We start from the raw sequence: 18,408 nt of genomic DNA, 5'->3' as shown, positions 1-18,408 counted from the left end.
TTGATTTCCCCTTCAAATGTGCACTTTTCTTCAGCCTATTTAAATATTTGTTGCAGGTTTCCTTCTATAGATGAATTTGCCATCCACTCAAGGGTGCTACATTAAAATGACCTGAAATAAAAGTAGAGTGGCAGAAATACCCAGCAGATTGGAATACATCAGTAGAGAGAGAAAATCAGTTTGTGTTTCAGCTCTAAGATGGTCCATCAGAACAAGAAAGTGAAACAGTGGAATTAATTGCCACAGACGGCTGTGGAGCCCAAGTCAATGGATATTTTTAAGGCGGAGATTGACAGATCTTTCATTAGCAAAGGTGTCAGGAGTTATGGCACAAAGACTGGAGAATGGAGTTGCTAGGGAAAGAGCAGCCATGACTGAATGACAGAGTGGACTTGATTCTGCTACTGAACATGAGGAAAAGTTTTTTTAAAAAACACAATCGTTTTAAGTTGCAGAGAAGATGGGTTGTGGGGAAAGGGAGGTGGAAAGAGCTTAGAGGTCAAAGTGATTCTCTCCCAGGGTAAAGGACAGGATTCCACTATTTATGGAGCAGTCTGGTTGGCAGACTAACAAGGAACAATTGAAGTGGGATAAAGTGAAAGACGATATAAAACTAAAGAGAAAAGCAGATGAAATTTAAAACCAAAAAAGGGGAATGTGGAAATGCTCAGCACATCAGCCAAAAAGCTTCATACTGCACCATCCACCACTGCAAAACATGATCAATTTTGTCCACTATGGAAGTTACTATTTGACCCAACACAAATTGTCCCACAGTATCTAATCAAATGATAATATCCATGGCCAAAACCTTTTCTAACACCTCAACAGATCATATCCTTATCATTCAGACTGAAGAACAGTCTCAACACGAAACGTCATCCATTCCTTCTCTCCAGAGATGGTGCCTGTCCCGTTGAGTAACCCCAGCATTTTGGGTCTATCTTTGGTTTCTCGATTGTTCCCTATCCAACCCAATATCTCGAGGTTAATTGATGTGTTTCACTGTGATGATAGAATAGGAATTGAATTTGAGACCTTCCTTTTCTGCAGTTAATCAATTCTTACAGTCGTGCAAGTGAACAGAATTTAAAATGCTATGCGGCACTATTTTTTTCAATTATAAATGTACCCACTCATTTTGCACACCTTGCACTTGAATGTTTATTCACTGACATAAGAAAACTGTGTGCATTTCTATGATACAAGTATGAATAATGTTACTTCAATATTGCAAATTTTTGCTTAATCAGATTAATTAAGAAGAAAAGTTAAGTATGGAGAACCTGAGGTCATAATACTTTTTAAAAGTGTTATCAAAACTGAATGGAAAACAAACTTTAAAAAAGATTTATGGGAGAAGTTCTGGGAACCAGTAGTTGGGGGGTAGTAAATATATTCAAAAAGGTATCAAAGTAGCAAGAAATGCAACAATGTAACTCAAAGATGACCCTTGCAAGAAAGATCTGGAAAAAGTTTAAATTTAAAATTTACATCTTTGTAAAATGACATTTAGCACAATAGATGTACAAGTTTCAAGTGTTATTTCAAAGATTATACAAATTCAAAAGTATTCCAATGCAGTCTTTTTATACAATGTATTTACAATTAATCACCGCATATCAGTTTCTGTTTATTTATACAGAATGTCTCAAATACTGATTTCCAGGTGTCTGATTTTAAAAGGAAGTCATGTGAGATAAATCTTCATCAAAGAGCTTCATACTGTGTCCAGTCCACAAATATATAGAACAGACAGTTTTGTCTCACCAACAAAAATCCAGTTTGTTCATCTGTTTAGCTGGGTGCTGAAAACAATCCATTTTCATCTGCTGTATCCAGAATTTTACAAATTATTGGTGATTCCACCTTAAAATATATAAAATGGGTAGCAATTAGGATATCGCAGCGTTCAATGCCAGTGGTACATCCCTGCAATAAGCCGATTAACTAGAACCTGGAATACTGCTGTACATCTCAGCCCATGCACTGCATAAAGCCTCATACATATCATCATATCATATATATACAGCGCGGAAACAGGCCTTTTCGGCCCACCAAGTCCGCGCCGCCCAGCGATCCCCGCACACTAATAACACTATCCTACACACACTAGGGACAATTTTTACATTTACCCAGTCAATTAACCTACATACCTGTACGTCTTTGGAATGTGGGGGGAAACCGAAGATCTCGGAGAAAACCCACGCAGGTCACGGGGAGAACGTACAAACTCCTTACAGTACAGCACCCGTAGTCAGGATCGAACCTGAGTCTCTGGCGCTGCATTCGCTGTAAAGCAGCAACTCTACCGCTGCGCTACCGTGCCGCAGTTGTGAAGCTATTGTGTTTACAATGTTAATAATCATATTTCAATAGCAGTAATATTGTTTCCTTGATTTGCTATGAAAGGACCTTTGCTATGAATTGTACTCTTGATTTATCCACTTCTAACATGGTATACCTTACATTCATGTTACTTCCCAGTCTAATTATACTAAAAATCCTTGCTCTGTAAAAAACACCACATGCATCTTGAAGATACACTGTTACAAGAATGCGAGGTTTGCAAGATCTATTGGATGTACACTGATGAAGCCGTATAACCGCGTAAGATTTTGGATAGGCCTTATTTGGAGTATTACATTTCTGTGGAGTTCCATTCACTCCATTACAGGAAGGATGTAGAGTCTTTGGAGAGCGTGGAGGGGAGGTTTACCAGAATATTGCCTGTATTAGGTGGCATTCTCTACAAGGAAAGGATGGACAAAGTTGTTTTGTTTTCTTTGGAACACTGGAAGTTGAGGATTGTCCTGATAAAAGTATATAAAATTATGAGAGGCAATGGTAGGTTAGATAGGCAGAACCTTTCTCTCAGGGTTGAAATATCAAAAACTAGGGCGCATTGCTTTAAAGGTGAGAGGGAGAAAGTTTAAAGATGCGTGGGGCTAATTTTTAGTTTCAATGGGTGCCTGGAACACGTTACCGCAGGAGGAGACCTATATACGGTAGTGCCGTTTAAGAGGCTTTTAGGTTGGCACATGGATTGGGAGGGAATGAAGGCATGTGGATCATGTTTAGGCAGAGGAGATTAGTTTCTGTTGGTACAGACATGATGGGCCAAAGGACCAGTTCCTGAGCTGTACTTTTCTAAGTCCTAAGTGTTCTCCAGAAATGGTCAATAAAGCCATTTTCAGTACAGTTTTATGGGCTGTTTAAAAATATAAATAAATATATATTTTATTCCCATTAAAATAGTAAAATACATTACACATAATGTAACTGCAAAATATTACAAGCAATGCTCTTTACTCACTCCGAGAATGTACTGACAGGTTTGCGGCTCAAGCATGTAGATTGTGACTGCATGTGGGGACTCTGATTCCTTACACCTGTGGCAGAAGTATTATATATTTATTTGAAAACAAACATACAAAGCAAAGTGTGATTGACACTTACAAAATAAAGTTATGCCAGAAAATTTAAAACAAATTGTGCAGAATTTAAGTTTGAAAATACAGAAGATTACCTATTGAATTATTAGGTCTAAAGATAGTGTAGCAGCTGCCGGTGCTCAACTTACTTCAATTTTACAACCACTTGTCGTGGTTTTCCTGTTAAATCACAAAGATCTCCATTTCCATAGAAATGAGAAACAACTCTGAAAAATAAAATTAAAATGATTTGTAATATAATACAATTTTAAGGTTTGGCGATCTTGCATGTTCTAGGATCAAAAGACTTACCGAACAGACTTCTGGATGTAAAAGGACACGACCAATGACACAGGCAGCCTATCAGTCTCCCAATTTACCTTGATTGCAGATGCTAGACTTTGTAACTGTAGTGCTACAATGCTGTAAAACTACACCCTGCACTGTGGCATTTTTCTCTGTGAACCACCTGTTGTACTTGTGCATGGCTTGAGCATTAATTGGAATAATTCCCCATTGGTCAGGAAAATCTGCTAATTTGGGATATGCTTCACAAATTTTACTATACCAAAATATTAAGAACAAACTAACATCCAGGACTACCAAAAATGACTTCTGCCAAATATGATTAAAAAATATCTAGTTTGTTGCTTTCACCGTTAGCTTATAAACCCAGGGAAACTGTTACACTGTTCTACAAGATGGACTACAGGAATCATCACTGGTGACAAAAATATTGATACTGCTGCACTACAATGGTAAAGTGGGGAAGTGCCCAGTTACAAGTCGCACAGCAAAGGATTTTACATTGGAGCAGGTGCTGGGAATCATAAATAAAAATAGAAAATACTGGAAACGTGTTTCAGGTAACTTCAGTGGGTGGAGAAATCAGTGTTCCTGATGTGGTCCCATGTTACCTGGAGCAATCAAACATGGATGGCGCTATTGGTTTGTTGGACACCTCTGTTCAATAGGCCAAGATGAATCAGAGCTTCCCCTCCTGTCATTACTTCTCTGTCCTCCACTCGCTCTGACAGCACTATCCTCTGGCCCTTCTAAAGTCAGCAAGGAACAGCACCGTCTCTTTCAACGGGGTACTTCACAGCCCCCAGGATTTACAGCCCTTTTTTATTCCTCTTTATAGATTTCATGGACGTGGATGTACTCTTTCAATTAGTTTATTTTTCTCTAACTCAATTTTTTTGCCATTTTTAAACAATCAATGTTACTCTGACAATTTTGGTCTGTATCATATTGCAAACATATCCTGTTCTCACCTATTCTCCACATTGTTGCAATTCAAAACACTTATGTTTTCACTTCCATTTCTGATGAAGGATCTTTAACCTAAATATCAACTCTGTTTCTCTCACCACTGATGCTACTTCATTTGCCAACAGAATAGGTGACAATCGGAAGAATGATCTGTTCTTGTACTATCAGACACAATTCAGGATTTATTTGGACAGAAGCATCACCAACCAGTTTCAAATGAATGTGATTGAATCACCCCAAAATATGGTATGCAGAAGTGTCCACGATATATCAAGGCTCCGCCAGAGATCCCTGTACATTACAAACCTACCTCACTTTTTGTGTTCCATTTTCTCTCCATTGATAAGACCTTGCTGAATTTTTTGTTGCCCAGATGATGTGCTCATCTTTGTTCCAGGTTCCAACCACTATGATGTTTTTTCCAGCTCCTTTATCCTTCAGATAACACACACATAATTAATTCAGTGACACCCTTATTGCTATTGATCATCTCTGTGGAGCCCATGAACAATAAGCCGGGGGAGGGGCTGGGTTTCAATCCAGCTTTGACTGACATGATGAGAATTTCTCTATCCTGGCTGCAAAGAGACTTGGTGAATCCCTCTTAATCTGTCCTTGCACCAGTTCCTAATTGGGCAATAAGTTGTTATCTCCCTCAGGATAAGGCAATGGAAAATAAATAATAATAACAAATGAGTACAATAAAGGCAGCATAGTGGCACAACGGTAGAGTTGCTGCCCTACAGCGCCAGAAACAATGGTTCGATCCTGACCAAGGGTGCTGTCTGTACGGAGTTTATATGTTCTCCCTGTGACTGCGTGGGTTTTCTCCGGGTGCTCCGTTTTCCTCCCACACTCCAAAGACGAGCAGGTTAATTGGCTTTGGTAAGTTGTAAAAGTATCCCTAGTGCGTGTAGGTTAGTGTACGAGTGATCGCTGGTTGGCATGGACTCGTGTTTCCACGCTGCATCACCAAAGTCTAAAGGTAGGTAGCTGTGGGAGGCCAGGGGTGGGTAAAGCTGCGGGTAATTTTCTTTTGAGATTAAGGTAGAGTCATGGGATAGACTGTGCTTTATTCAGTACCTTGTTGATACTTTGCCTAACCAGGGTGAAATAGAGGACAATACTGGTGTTCACAATGATAAACATTCATCTAATTAAAAGAATATTATCTTTATACATTTTGCACCCAATATCAAAACTGAATACTTCAGCTTTTGATCATATCATTGTTTGAAATGAATAACAGTGATCTGTCTGGACAAAAATGTATCAAAAGATGTATTTACATAACAATGAAATAAACTACATTCCTGCAACACATACCTCATGATACTGCTGCACATGTTTACCATAGCAGAATTCGTACTTCCACCACCCAACACCCTGTTAATACAACATTGAGGCATTTTTTTAGTTAGTGCATTTCCATCATTAATAATATAGTTGAAAAAACATTTTAACAATGGACAGTAAAATAGTAGACTAATTTCTAAATGACATCAAATTAGAAAATGGAAGGAACAGACATGAAGAGACAGCACGGGCACTTCTATTTGTTAGACATGATCTGCCCTGCACAAAGTTATGTTGGCAATACCCAAATTAGCCCATTCTCTTCTAAATGTGAGTAAATCCTATCCCCAAGAATCCTCTTCCAACAGCTTCCCTACACTAACGCGAGGCTCTTGAACAACACTGGCTACTCCTCAGTTCTCCAGGACCTTGCCTGTGTCTAGAGTGGATACAAAAACATTTGTCAATGCCCCTGCAATCTTTTCTCTAGCCTCTCTCAATAACCTGGGACAGATCCTACCAAGCCCCAAGCATCTATCCACCTTAATGCTTGTCAAAAGACACAATACCACCTCCTTCATGATATCAGACTGCCCTGGAATATTAATATTCCCCACATTGATCTCAATGTCCTCCATGTCTTTCTCCTTGGTGAATATAGATGCAAAGTGATAGTTTAGCCCACACCTACGTCCTCTGCCAACAAGCATAAATCCCCTACTTTATCCTTGAGTGGTCCTACCTCCTCCCTTATTACCCGTTTGTTGTTAATGTACATATAAAAAGCCTTGGTATTTTCTTTAATGTGATGCCAAAACCATTTCAAGACCTCATTTAGCACTCCTACTTGCCTGATTATGTTTTACCCCAATTTAGTATCTTCCCCCAAGGTCCAGAATTATCCTTATTCTTAACTAACTTACAACCTTTGGAGGTGTGATCACTGATCCTAAAATCCTCTTCCACTGAAACACCAGTCACCTGGCTTGGCTTGTTTCCCCAAACAAGGTACGGGTTGGTTCCTCTGCTTGGACAATCAAAATACTGTTTCAAGAAAGATAGATATAAAATGCTGGAATAACTCAATGAGTCAGGTAACATCTCTGGAGAAAAGGAATAGGTGACATTTCAGGTTGAGACCCTTGTTCCGATTGACCTGAAACGGCACCTATTCATTTTCTCCAGAGATGCTGCCTGACCCGCTGAGCACTCCAACATTTTGTGTCTATCCTCAGTGTAAACCAGCATCTGCAGTTCCTTCCTACACAAAGTGTTTCAATAAACCCTTGGAAACGCCTAACAAATTCTGCCCCATCTTCCACTAAGGTCAATGAGGTCAAGTTAAAATCATTCACTACAATATCTGATGCTCGTTTCTTATTTTTGAGCTCACTTCTGGCTAAGGAACTAAGCATCTTCAATGAGTTTTGGTGTCTCTGTTGAGGCCTTAGCTCCCCTTATAGCATATTTAATATTTCCAGCTAACCATGGCTTCTTTTCACTGTGCAACAAGCATGGGCCAGTAGTTAACAACGAAAACAATGAACCTTCCTTACATCATCTTAAGCCATGGCTACAAAAACCAAGGGACAGAGAGGGGAACCACCTCCATAATTTTCTTTGTCTCATTTAATTTGTTAAAACTTAATTTGAGTAACTACTCAACATGTCACCCACAGGCTTAGAGAACATTAACCTTTTGGTACCAAGATCAAATCAATGTAACTGTGTGGTCTGAATCCAGACTCAAACTAAGCATTTGCTTATTGGAAAAAGGCAAGTTTTGACTTGCAAAAAAGTGCCATGGTCACAAATAAAAACAAGACTAATTCAGTGGCCTCAGCAAAACCTTGTAGAAACATAATCACCAGTGCATTCTGCCTTTTTTCTTGCAAGAATAAAAATTCCCTTGGATTTATGGCTTCACCACCCGCACACATTTTCATGGATTGCCGATTTGTGAACTCCTTCACAATCAACTTTTTCTTGTTTAATAATAATAATAGTAAAAGCCATTTAGCACGCAGTGTTAACTCAATCACTTCCACTGCCCCAAGAGTCGCCGCCCTGACCTGCTGGGAATTGCCACGGTTTTATATTTTGAATTGCTGAATCTACGTGTCAGCACTGAACATAGATGCTGTAATGTGTAATTTAACTATCAGTATTTTTACAAAAATACCACGGAATGCTGAGAATCGTACCCCATGAAAACAATAGGAGCCACTTAGAAATTCCTGAATGAGTTGTTCATCTGTCAGTTTGGAGATGTGAATGGTTCCTACAGCAACTGGCTGCTGTCCTCCAATGCTGACAGATTTGTGGGATGAAATCTTTTCATCTTTTGTGGATGTTGCATCTATTTCCTGTTAATCAATCAAAAATAAAAATTTGTTAAATGATATTAATTCCAATACACGAGCAATACTTCAAAATAGAAAAAAAACTAGTTCAGCGTGGAAATTGAAGAAAGTCTGCTACTTATTTGTAGTTACATGGAATGAGCATTTAAAGTTATCTCAATGAAAACAAATTCTCAATCTCAATATAAAGGTCCATTGGAAATATAAAACAGATTACAGAAGTCTCATTAAATTAATATATGAGAATAATATCCCTGATCTATGCATACGAGAGCCTCAGGTATGCAATCAAATCTTAATGTCTGAGTTTTTAAACATTTAATAAAATACTACAAATATAATTAAAGATTGGATTAATAATAGTCAAGTGGAGACAGGGAAAAGTAAAACATGGCTTCTGCAACTTTTATATTTGATCACATTGTGCTGACACGGAATGAATCAAGTTAATTCTGAAACCCTTTCAGAAAAGGGACCCAATATGATTTTTTTCCCCCAAACAAAACTAAAGAAAGTTCCAGGGAAACTGTAGGAAGGCCAAATTAACCGTGCACTCTGCACTTTGATGTTGTACTTTGCAAATCTCTTTACAAATTAAGATTGTTACTAAAACCAGGCATAATATAATAGTACAGATAATTACTTAAATCAAGCAAAATATAATTGCAGCAGTTGGTAGATTTGTTGTAACAGGTGGTTTCAGGGTAAAATAGTTGCCAATTTAGAACAAAGTAAATATTTGATGGTAATGATTTCATGGGCTTGATTTTAAAATCAGACAGTAAGATACAAAGTGGTTTGTATCAGCTGCCCAGCTCCAGAAAACCAGTTCAACCTTGACCTCTATGTGGAATTTCCATGCTCTCTCTGTAACTGCATATTATCTCCAGCTGACCTGGTTTCTTTCCACATCCTAAAAATGCATGGATAGGTTAAATGATTTCAGTAAGTTATTCCTTAGTGTAGTCAACAGCAGAAAGAATCAATGGAGAATTGATTGGCACGTGTGAGAGAGAATAAACTGCAGTGGTTGGAGACCCTCGGACTATCTTTGATCAGACTTGCACTAAACGTTATTTTATAATGTATCTATACATTGTGGATGGCCGATTGTAATCATGTACTGTCTTTCTGCTGACTTGATAGCACGTAACAAAAGCTTTTCACTGTACCTCGGTACACATGACAAAAAACGAAACTAAGTGCACCCAATGGGCTGAATGGCCTACTTTGTTTCGGTAAAAATGTCCCAATTCTGAGCAATGCGGAAATAAGCCCGGAACTCAAAATGTTTCCTAGCTATTTATGAATTTTTAAAAAAATTCCATCTGGCGTAAGAAGTTACCTCTTGGACTCTTTGGTTATTAAAAGGTGGTTTCATCATTTCTTCTTGCTGTTTTTCTAATGCTTCAAGGCTTTGAGGTCTTAATGGTGAGCCATGTACCGACTGACAAAATATGTCATTAACAGGGGAGGTTTTAAATCTGTGCAGCATCAAAAAATACAAAAGTCAATGCTCCAATACATTATCATTTTTAAAATATAATTTCAATAATGTTATTCGAATAGGTCAAATTTACAGAAGTTATAAAAATAAATCAGTTATATTACACGAGTTAAGTTTTCAAGACTACACAATAAATGTTATTATTTTACCTGTATTTAGGATGGATGCACAATAGTGGTGTTAGTATAACCAATTCATATTCACAGGTAGTGACTTCAGCAACAGAGAGAATCTCATGCTTGGCTTCAGGGTGGCAGACATACATGACAGTGGTTACTCTTGGTTTGTTCTGTTTTAAGCTGCAAGGCGTACCATTTCCCATTACTACTGGGTAATAAGGTGTGATCTGTCCTTCAATGTTTTTGGTGTGAACCTTGAAACAAAATAATTGCCTTTTTGAACAACTTTGGACAAAATTTATTTTTGGTTAATTATAAGAGGAATTATTCGAAAACAGTGCAGAATCACATACCCCAATACAAATGCAGTAACCCTTGTTATAATAAACAATGGGGAGGGTGCGAATGGTGTCCTTTATTGCTGATTGTAATAACGTTACTGCCCAGGCACTGGATCAGAATCCTGGAGCCCCATCACTGAGAGCCCAGAGGGACCTCCCTCACCACACGGAGTGCAGTGGCCCAAAAAGGCCACCTGGCACCACCTTGTTCAACGCAGCTGGGGAACGGCAATAACCGCTGCCTCTGCAGCTGAGTCCCTCATTTAGAGTTTGGGAGAAAAATGGGAGGGCGGTGTGAGGAAACCCTGTTCCGCTCTAAGTAAGATTCCTATGACCAACTGCCCAGCCGGCCGGCATTCAGGGTGAAAGGACATTAATCTTAAACATTAACTAAATTTCTCCTTCCAGAGACACTAACCTGCCGTGTACATTCTTTTTAAACAGCTAAAAATGTATTTTTGTCACTGCAAGCTGAAAATACTAAAGGTTGTTTGTTACATTGTTGATAGACACAAAATGCTGGAGTAACGCAGCGGGACTGGCAGCATCTCTGATTAGGATTGCGTGATGTTTCGGGTCGAGACCTTTCTTCGCACTTAAGTTAAGTGTCGATCGAATCAATTGCTTGTCAATTTCAATAATCTACACAGTGTTACTAGCAGTCTGTGTTCTTGAAGAGAGTGGTGTCTGATTATGGTGGGGAAGCTCCATCAGCTATAACCGAAACCCGCTTTACTGTAACATTAAATTAAAATGAGATAATCCCCTATATAAAATAAATAAGTTTGATTTTGGAAAATTTAAAACACCCAAATTGACTTGAAAACGGACAGATCATTTGATCCATTGTTAAAAAGTGAAAGCAAAAGATTTGTATTCATTATTATGCATTGCAACTTGTCATTTACCTAATAATGCAGTATTTATTAATACAATTTTCACTTTCATAGATTTACATTGCTCAATTCAGTTCTAAGAAAATAATTTTGAATCATACAGTAATTTGAATTAGATAACAGAAACACAGAAAAGTGAGAATAAAGATGAATTTTAAAAAGTCACATTTAAGCATGAACAATCCCCGTTCCTTGGTGGAAATTTTTCAATGAAGGAAGCAGTTCTAAATCACAGACCTTCCCAGAAGAATGTAAATGACAAGTGGCAGGCACCATTCAACTTTTGAGACTGAAAAAATGTGCTGAAAGCAGGCAGAGTAGGCTCCCTGTCCCCCCTCTACGAGGAATGAGCCCAACGGGTCCACTTGGTCTAGTATAATCTATCATCTTCCAATGTTGAACCTCATTTTCTTCTGACAAAAAAAATCAATGCACCCTAAATACTTCAAGTATGCACAACGCATTATTTAAACATCAAAACTTTGTAAGTAAACCATGTAATAAACATGTCATAGTGGGTAAAAAAACGACTCCAAAGAGACAGCAATGACTTACTTTAAGTTGCTCAGTTTCAGCTTTGGATTCATCTGGCTGCTCTGCAGTGGAATCTACAAAAGGCCCCAGAATGTGAGTGAATTCATCAATTATCCACACATGACCACTCAGAACTGACAAGAATCCTTCAGAGAGTTAGGTAAACCGCAGAAAATTAATCTTAATGAGCAGAAATTATGATATGAATAAATAACCACTGTCATTTTGAACTGTCAGTTCTCAGGGACAATCTCATCTGTTTCCAACTTTTGATGTTTTTCTGCATGCTGCTATAATGTCCAAGATAATGAGCAATTGTTCTGCTGTCAATTAATTATTGATAGATTTTACATTGGATCAGGGTGCCTGCATTTTACAAGAGCCACATCTCGTTCGGATCACAAACATTTCCATACTATTCTGAAACAGGACTAAGATCAATTACATTTGTTAATTACTGTTTAAATAAAGACCTACATTCTATTGGTCTGCAGGATGCTGTCTTTTGTACAACACTTCAAGCAATTTTCAAATATGAACCATAAAAATTGCAACAAATGAAAATGCATAAAATTAAAAATGTTCATGGTGCTTGGGATTAAATGAGTGTTTAGGATTTTGAACTGCAATTTTAAAAAAATCTTAAACATCAGCCTGACAATGGTGAGAACTATATTCTGCACTATCTTTCTCTTCGCTCCACCTTTTGCACTCATGTTTGACATGATTGTATTGTTTGATTTTATCGGATAGCACACAAAGATTTTTACTGTACCTCGGTATACATAAATGACAATAACAAACCTAAAGTTACTGTATGAATGCACCCAGTTAGTAATGCAGATTTCTGAAGTTTTGTGCAAAGTAAATATGAATTGAAAAGTGAACAAGCATAACATTGTGGACTGCACTCAGTACTTGAAATGATAATGTATATTTTATTATTGCTCTTTCAAACAGATTTTGATTCAATCATCATCAGACAGGTAATTTTGCTCATAGGCTTTTAAATAGCACCCTATCACAAGAATATCACATATTGCATAAATTGAAATGCCAAATGATATTGTTTATTACCTTTTGTCTCAGAATCAGCAGGTGCTTTCATGGAACCAAGGTAATATTCTTGGATATTAACTTTCTGCAAAATGAGAAGATACAAAAAAAATTAGCTTTTTAAACACTTAAAAGCTGGCAAAACAACTGATGGATACAATCAACCACTGTACCTGTCCAGTTTCTTTTTCTTCATGATACTGGCGAACATGTTTTCCATGACACACTTCATAAGTCCAGTAAGATTCAATCTGCAGTAAATGAAAATCTCTACTTTAGAAATGTTTAGCTTGGACTATTTACATATGTATAAATAGGTCAAAGACATAAATACAAAATAAAACACAAATAAAATGCCAATTATTGTAGGAAATATAAAATAGCAAAAATAGTTACGATCATTTATGAAGTATAATATAATTATGTACAATGCACTTCATAGCATCCTGAACCTCAAAACAAAAATTACTTGGTATACACGGCAATAATTAGAACATCTGCCCTCTACAATATTTTCTGACTGTTGGAGGTTATAGATAAATGCTTCATTTTAATTTAGCAGTGTAAAAAAAATGTTTAAACAGTACGTTATAATCGGTTGGTTGTGATGACACACAATAGAATGTAGAATCGTACAGCACAACAAGTCCCTTTGGCCCACGATGTCTGTGCCGAGCATGATGCCAAGACCAACACTTATCTACTTGCACCTAATCCATATCCCTCCATATCCAAATTTAAATGTCACTAGTGTATCAGTCTCAAACACCACTCCCAACAGCACATTTCAGGCACTCACCACCCTCTGTGCAAAAACTTGTCCTGCACATCTCCTTCAAACTTTGCCACTCTCACCTTAATGTTATGCCCTCTAGTATTGGATTTTTGCATCCTGGGAAAAAGGTTCTGACTGCTCACCCAATCCATACCTCTCATAATTTTATATAGTTCTATCAGGTCTCACTGCCATTTCTGGCATTCCAGAGAAAACAATCCAAATTTGTCCAACCTCTCTAGGTGGCCAATACTCCTAAACCAGCCATTATTCTAGTAAAAACCTTCAGCAACCTTTCCAAAGCCTCCACATCCTTCCTGTAATGGGGCAACCAGAACGGTATGCCATACTCCAAAGGCTGCCTAACGAAAGTCCCATAATGCTGCATCATGACTTTCTGACTCTAGTACTTAATGCCCTGTGACCCATGAATGCAAGCATACCACATTGCTTCTTTAACACTCTATCTACTTCTGTGGCCAGTTTCATGGAGTTATGGACTTGAACCCCAAAATTTCTCTGTACATCAACATTGTTAAGGTCCATGCCATCTATATACTAAAACACTCGTTTGTTTGTTCCTGAACTACAGCTAAAACGGTACATGATAGCGCGACAATTTTAAGCCCACCTTACTCATCGTCGTCCCTTTGGTGCCAATGGAAGAAGTTTCATTGAAATTGGTATTATATTTTTTAAGTTATTCACATTTTAAAGTTTACATCTATCTCCTAGGGAGGGTGGGGATGGAGGGAGGGATAAGAGGGGTTGAGGGGGATGGAGTGGGGGGGAGGGGAAGGAAGGCGAGGGGAAGGGATGGGGGGTGGATGGAAGGGGAGGGAGGAAAGGGGAAGGAGGAAGGGAGTGGGGCGGGGGGGAGGGAGAGAGGGGAGGGGGGGGGGAAGGAGAGGGTGCTGCACCAATGCAGAAGTTGTTTGAGCCCAACGGGTCCACTTGGTCTAGTTAATTATCTATTTAATGACTGACCTCCTAAATTGCAACACCTCATACTTGCAAACAAATTTCACTATAGTTATCAAATGAACATGCTTTACTGATTGATAGAAATGAAACATGGCTTAATGTTAAATGAAAACTTTTTTTCTAATATACTGGTATTTTTTTCTGATCTGTAGTTTTCTCTAATTGCTCCAAGCTGACGACTGAATTCCAGAAAGTCATGCCACAAAATAATTGTGATAATAAAAAGCCACTAAATGTTATGGTCATGGTGGTGGAGAAATAGAGACTGGCACCTGTGGAGGGAAAATGAACAGTTGGAGTTCATCTGAACTCAAATGTATTTAAAGACACAAAGAAGGCCAATCAAAAATATATGCAAAAGAAAATATAACCCGTGATCATGGATCAAAGGGGATTTGTGTCAACCAGCTTACAAGGTTTAATTACAATTCATCACATAACAAGCAAGTCTGCAATTTAGATGAACTAGGAAAAGTAACTAAATTAAGAACAGTACTTCACTGCTTTTGTTTCAAGTATATTCCACAAGTAGAAAATCTAGAAGGGACACTAACAAGAGAGATAAAGACGTACCGATGAAATGCAAAATGGCGATGGGGTACAGATGATTGACCAATGTGAGAAAATACCCACAGAACATTAATAATAAAACCTCCTTGAAGCATCAGTAAAAGAAAAACACCGATTGAAATGTTTGAACAGTAAATAAAAATACTAGAAAGGCATGAGCATGATTGAATTGTATGTACTAGGATAATTTTCTATAGCACCAATGATATTCTATGAATTATTTACAACCATTTTTACCCTGTAAGAGCAACTGCTCTGCTTAAAGAGTGGTTCCAATAGTTCACCAGGCCCATGACCTTTATAACCATAATCTTCATCCTAAGTGCAGAGGAAAATATATTTTGGTGAATATTAAGCACTGAAAATAGGCAATTGCATTTTAGATACATTTCCCCAATATTCCTAAACTAAATTACCCACACCATAAAATATAATGATGAAAAATTAAATTAATTAGCACCAATAACCACAAAAATATGATTTAGTATATATATAAAAATGCAACTATGTTAGACAATATTTGGTGAATTAGTTATTTTCTGCTGGCTCGCTGTTATGCTACTGTAAGAACCGAGCAAATTAAATGTAAGTATCTTCCTATCTAATTTACATTTCCATGACACATTTGGTATTCAGCAGTAATCTAACACAAACACATTTACGTCTTTCATACAAAATATACCATTGCCAAATAGTTTAGTGACTAAATTGTTATGGTTCCAAAGACATAAACCAAGAAATTAAAGTTTATCGGGTTTCAAAGACGTTTTACAATATAGGCTGGCAATAGTAGTGAATTTTGGAGGGGCAATAAAGACAGAAATGATGGTTATCAACGGCATGGGGAGGACAGCTCATATGTAGATGGGAGGTCCACCACAATAGTTATGGGATAATCAGATCTGGAAGTAACATAATGATGGTCGAAGAGTGGCATAAATTGGCTGAGGTGTTGCCACTGGCAATAGTACAAAGATGAAATTAAGTGGTCATTTAAGTGCAATGTACTGGGATTGGAAATTCACCATGAGATTAAATAGGATGCCAATGTAGTGAACAGATTAGTTGAAAAGCAAAGTAAAATGTGGCCAGGAAGGTGGACAGAATTAGTATGGAGTGTGTGGTCCAGGTTGTATACTTTGTTTTACCAAGAGTTAAATGGAGTGAACTGCAACTCATTCCTGACAATATGGCCAAAGAGATAGCATGAAGGGTGTCAAGAAACTGAGACTCATGTAGATGAAAATAAGGAGGACCCAAAAATTAGGTGGTTCATAAATGAAAAGAAAAGCCATTTCTGAATTTATTCTGGCTACACTTGCTGTGATCAAATTATCCAACACAAAAACTGGAAATCAAACTGATCATTTGCATGTCGGCACAACTGAGCCATTCTGTGTGCTGTCATAGATCTGCGGCTGGATTAAATATGATTATGCAAATAATTATATTGATATTATATGTAGCCCACCAACAGCATGTGGTTTTAATGTCTATTTCAACACTCGCAGCATTTGAGTTAATTTTTAGATATTTTTTAGATTGTTTCATGATCGGTAAATTTACAGATGACTATTAATTATGGGCAAAGCATAAATATTTACATGCATTACCAATGAATGAAAAAAATGTTCATGATTTACTTTACCTTTATACACCAAGAGCAGTTGCCTAACACTGTACAGAGTTTATGGGTTGTGGAGCCTAGATGTCCTTGAACCCACCACATCCATATCAATCTATTGTCCATCTACACTAATCCCATTTGCTATATTAGGTCCATACCTTTCCATGCCAGTTATTTAAATATCTTTCTAAATTTCAATTATAATGATTGTTCACACAATAGCAATTTCACTCAATTCCTCTTAATTACAGAGCAGAGGTGGCTACATATACAGAAATACACACTTAAACCTATTTTTAGTCATAGTTTGCCATTAGAAATGAATGTGTTTGATATTATTGATATCTATTACATTACAAAAATAACAGACAGCAATTTTAACAAAGTCACTGCAATTCCAAGAATTACCTGGTCTCCATTACCAATTGAAGGCAACATGCATTTGTATCTTTCATTGTGAACTGTTGTGATGATCACAAAATCACCAGGTTTATAAAAGCCGCCTGTGGTTGGCTGAAATCAAAATATGACATTAAATGCTATAGAACAAAATGGATATAATTATTTTTCCAAAACAGTAAACGATTGCCATTTTAGATGTGACTGGCCCACAACAAACGTCAATTGCCTATACTATTAAGATAAATAATGAATCCACTTTAGATTTCACAACATTCTGCAACATCAGTTATTGAATAAAAATAACATTAGTTGATAGAGGTCCATGGCAGATTGAGCAGTTTGCACCTGACCTCACTCTGGCAATGGAGGCCCAAGACAGTATGATTGGGAAGGAGAGTTAAAATGGTTAATAATGTAGTTTCACTATAACATTTCAGTGAAAACATTCCCTTTAAATCTATTTCGCATCTATTATGCATTTTCAGACAGTAACCAGACAAAATCTAAAGTACACAAGCATCCCACCATTGTATTAAGGGTGTAGGAAGGACCTGCAGGTGCTGGTTTACACCTAAAGTAGGCACAAAATGCCCAGCATCTCTGGTGAGAAGGGATGGGCTCTGCTCTGCCCAGTGAGTGGTATTAGTGGACAGCTCTGGTTGGGTGGAGACGTGGGAACCACACAGGCCCTCCCGGACAGGGTGTCATCTTCAAGCCAAATGATAGCCAGACATCACAGTAATACTACGTGGGCTGTTCACTACTCGGCTGGACCTGTCCTTGGCTGCCAGGCCGCCAACCACCGCTGCCTGAGTGAGGCTGGGCCAGGCCCTGCCATCCCGGGCCGGGCCGGGCGTCGAGGTGACCCCAGCCCAGCAGAAAGCCCCAGCCCCGCCATTACTGACCAGCATGAACACGGGCCCGGGCCACGTTATCCTGAACGGGATGTCGTCGCTCAACATGGGCACTGTCCTGCTGCGGCTCAGCCTGACCACGGCGCCGGCCAGCAGCAGTAGCAGCCCCAGGCCGGGGCCGGGCCGCCACCGCAGCCGCTCACACGGCATCGTCCCGCCGCGCTGAGCCTGAGGCCGACACTGCGGGCGGGCGCCGCACAACCCGACACAACTCCGCGCCCGCCTGCCTCATCACACACTGGGCGGCCGCTCCGCCTGCCACGTCTGCTTCCGCCAGCGGAAGCGCGCATGCGCCGGCCTCCGCCCACACAGAGC

The 18,408-nt window shown here is 38.6% G+C and overlaps 1 protein-coding gene across 1 annotated transcript; it reads right to left on the bottom strand.

Annotated features, from left to right (window-relative positions):
- Positions 1 to 1,149: 1,149 nt before the first annotated feature.
- erlec1 (endoplasmic reticulum lectin 1) lies at positions 1,150 to 18,346 on the bottom strand. The gene is made up of 14 exons (XM_078404822.1): positions 18,085 to 18,346; positions 17,186 to 17,290; positions 15,388 to 15,468; positions 12,995 to 13,072; positions 12,843 to 12,906; positions 11,787 to 11,839; positions 10,025 to 10,248; positions 9,714 to 9,852; positions 8,210 to 8,371; positions 6,036 to 6,095; positions 5,020 to 5,144; positions 3,584 to 3,661; positions 3,317 to 3,392; positions 1,150 to 1,869 (listed from the first exon to the last, which is right to left on the bottom strand). The coding sequence occupies exons 1-14, from the start codon at positions 18,241 to 18,243 to the stop codon at positions 1,798 to 1,800; spliced, it is 1,476 nt and encodes a 491-aa protein (XP_078260948.1). The 5' UTR covers positions 18,244 to 18,346; the 3' UTR covers positions 1,150 to 1,797.
- Between the last annotated feature and the right edge of the window lie 62 nt (positions 18,347 to 18,408).

The sequence above is a fragment of the Rhinoraja longicauda genome, chromosome 9 (assembly GCF_053455715.1).
Source record: "Rhinoraja longicauda isolate Sanriku21f chromosome 9, sRhiLon1.1, whole genome shotgun sequence".
Classification (NCBI taxonomy): Eukaryota; Metazoa; Chordata; class Chondrichthyes; order Rajiformes; family Arhynchobatidae; genus Rhinoraja; species Rhinoraja longicauda.
The sequence above is the reverse complement of the archived record's forward strand: the minus strand, read 5'-3'. Positions and strand labels throughout refer to the sequence as shown.

Coding starts and splice junctions, on each gene's coding strand:
- erlec1 (XM_078404822.1), bottom strand. CDS start 18,243: ATGCCGTGTGAGCGGCTGCGGTGGCGGCCCGGCCCCGGCCTGGGGCTG. Junction 12,907..12,994: donor AAGAAAAAGAAACTGGACAG/GTACAGTGGTTG, acceptor CTCATTTTGCAG/AAAGTTAATATCCAAGAATA. Junction 11,840..12,842: donor TGCTGATTCTGAGACAAAAG/GTAATAAACAAT, acceptor GGCCTTTTGTAG/ATTCCACTGCAGAGCAGCCA.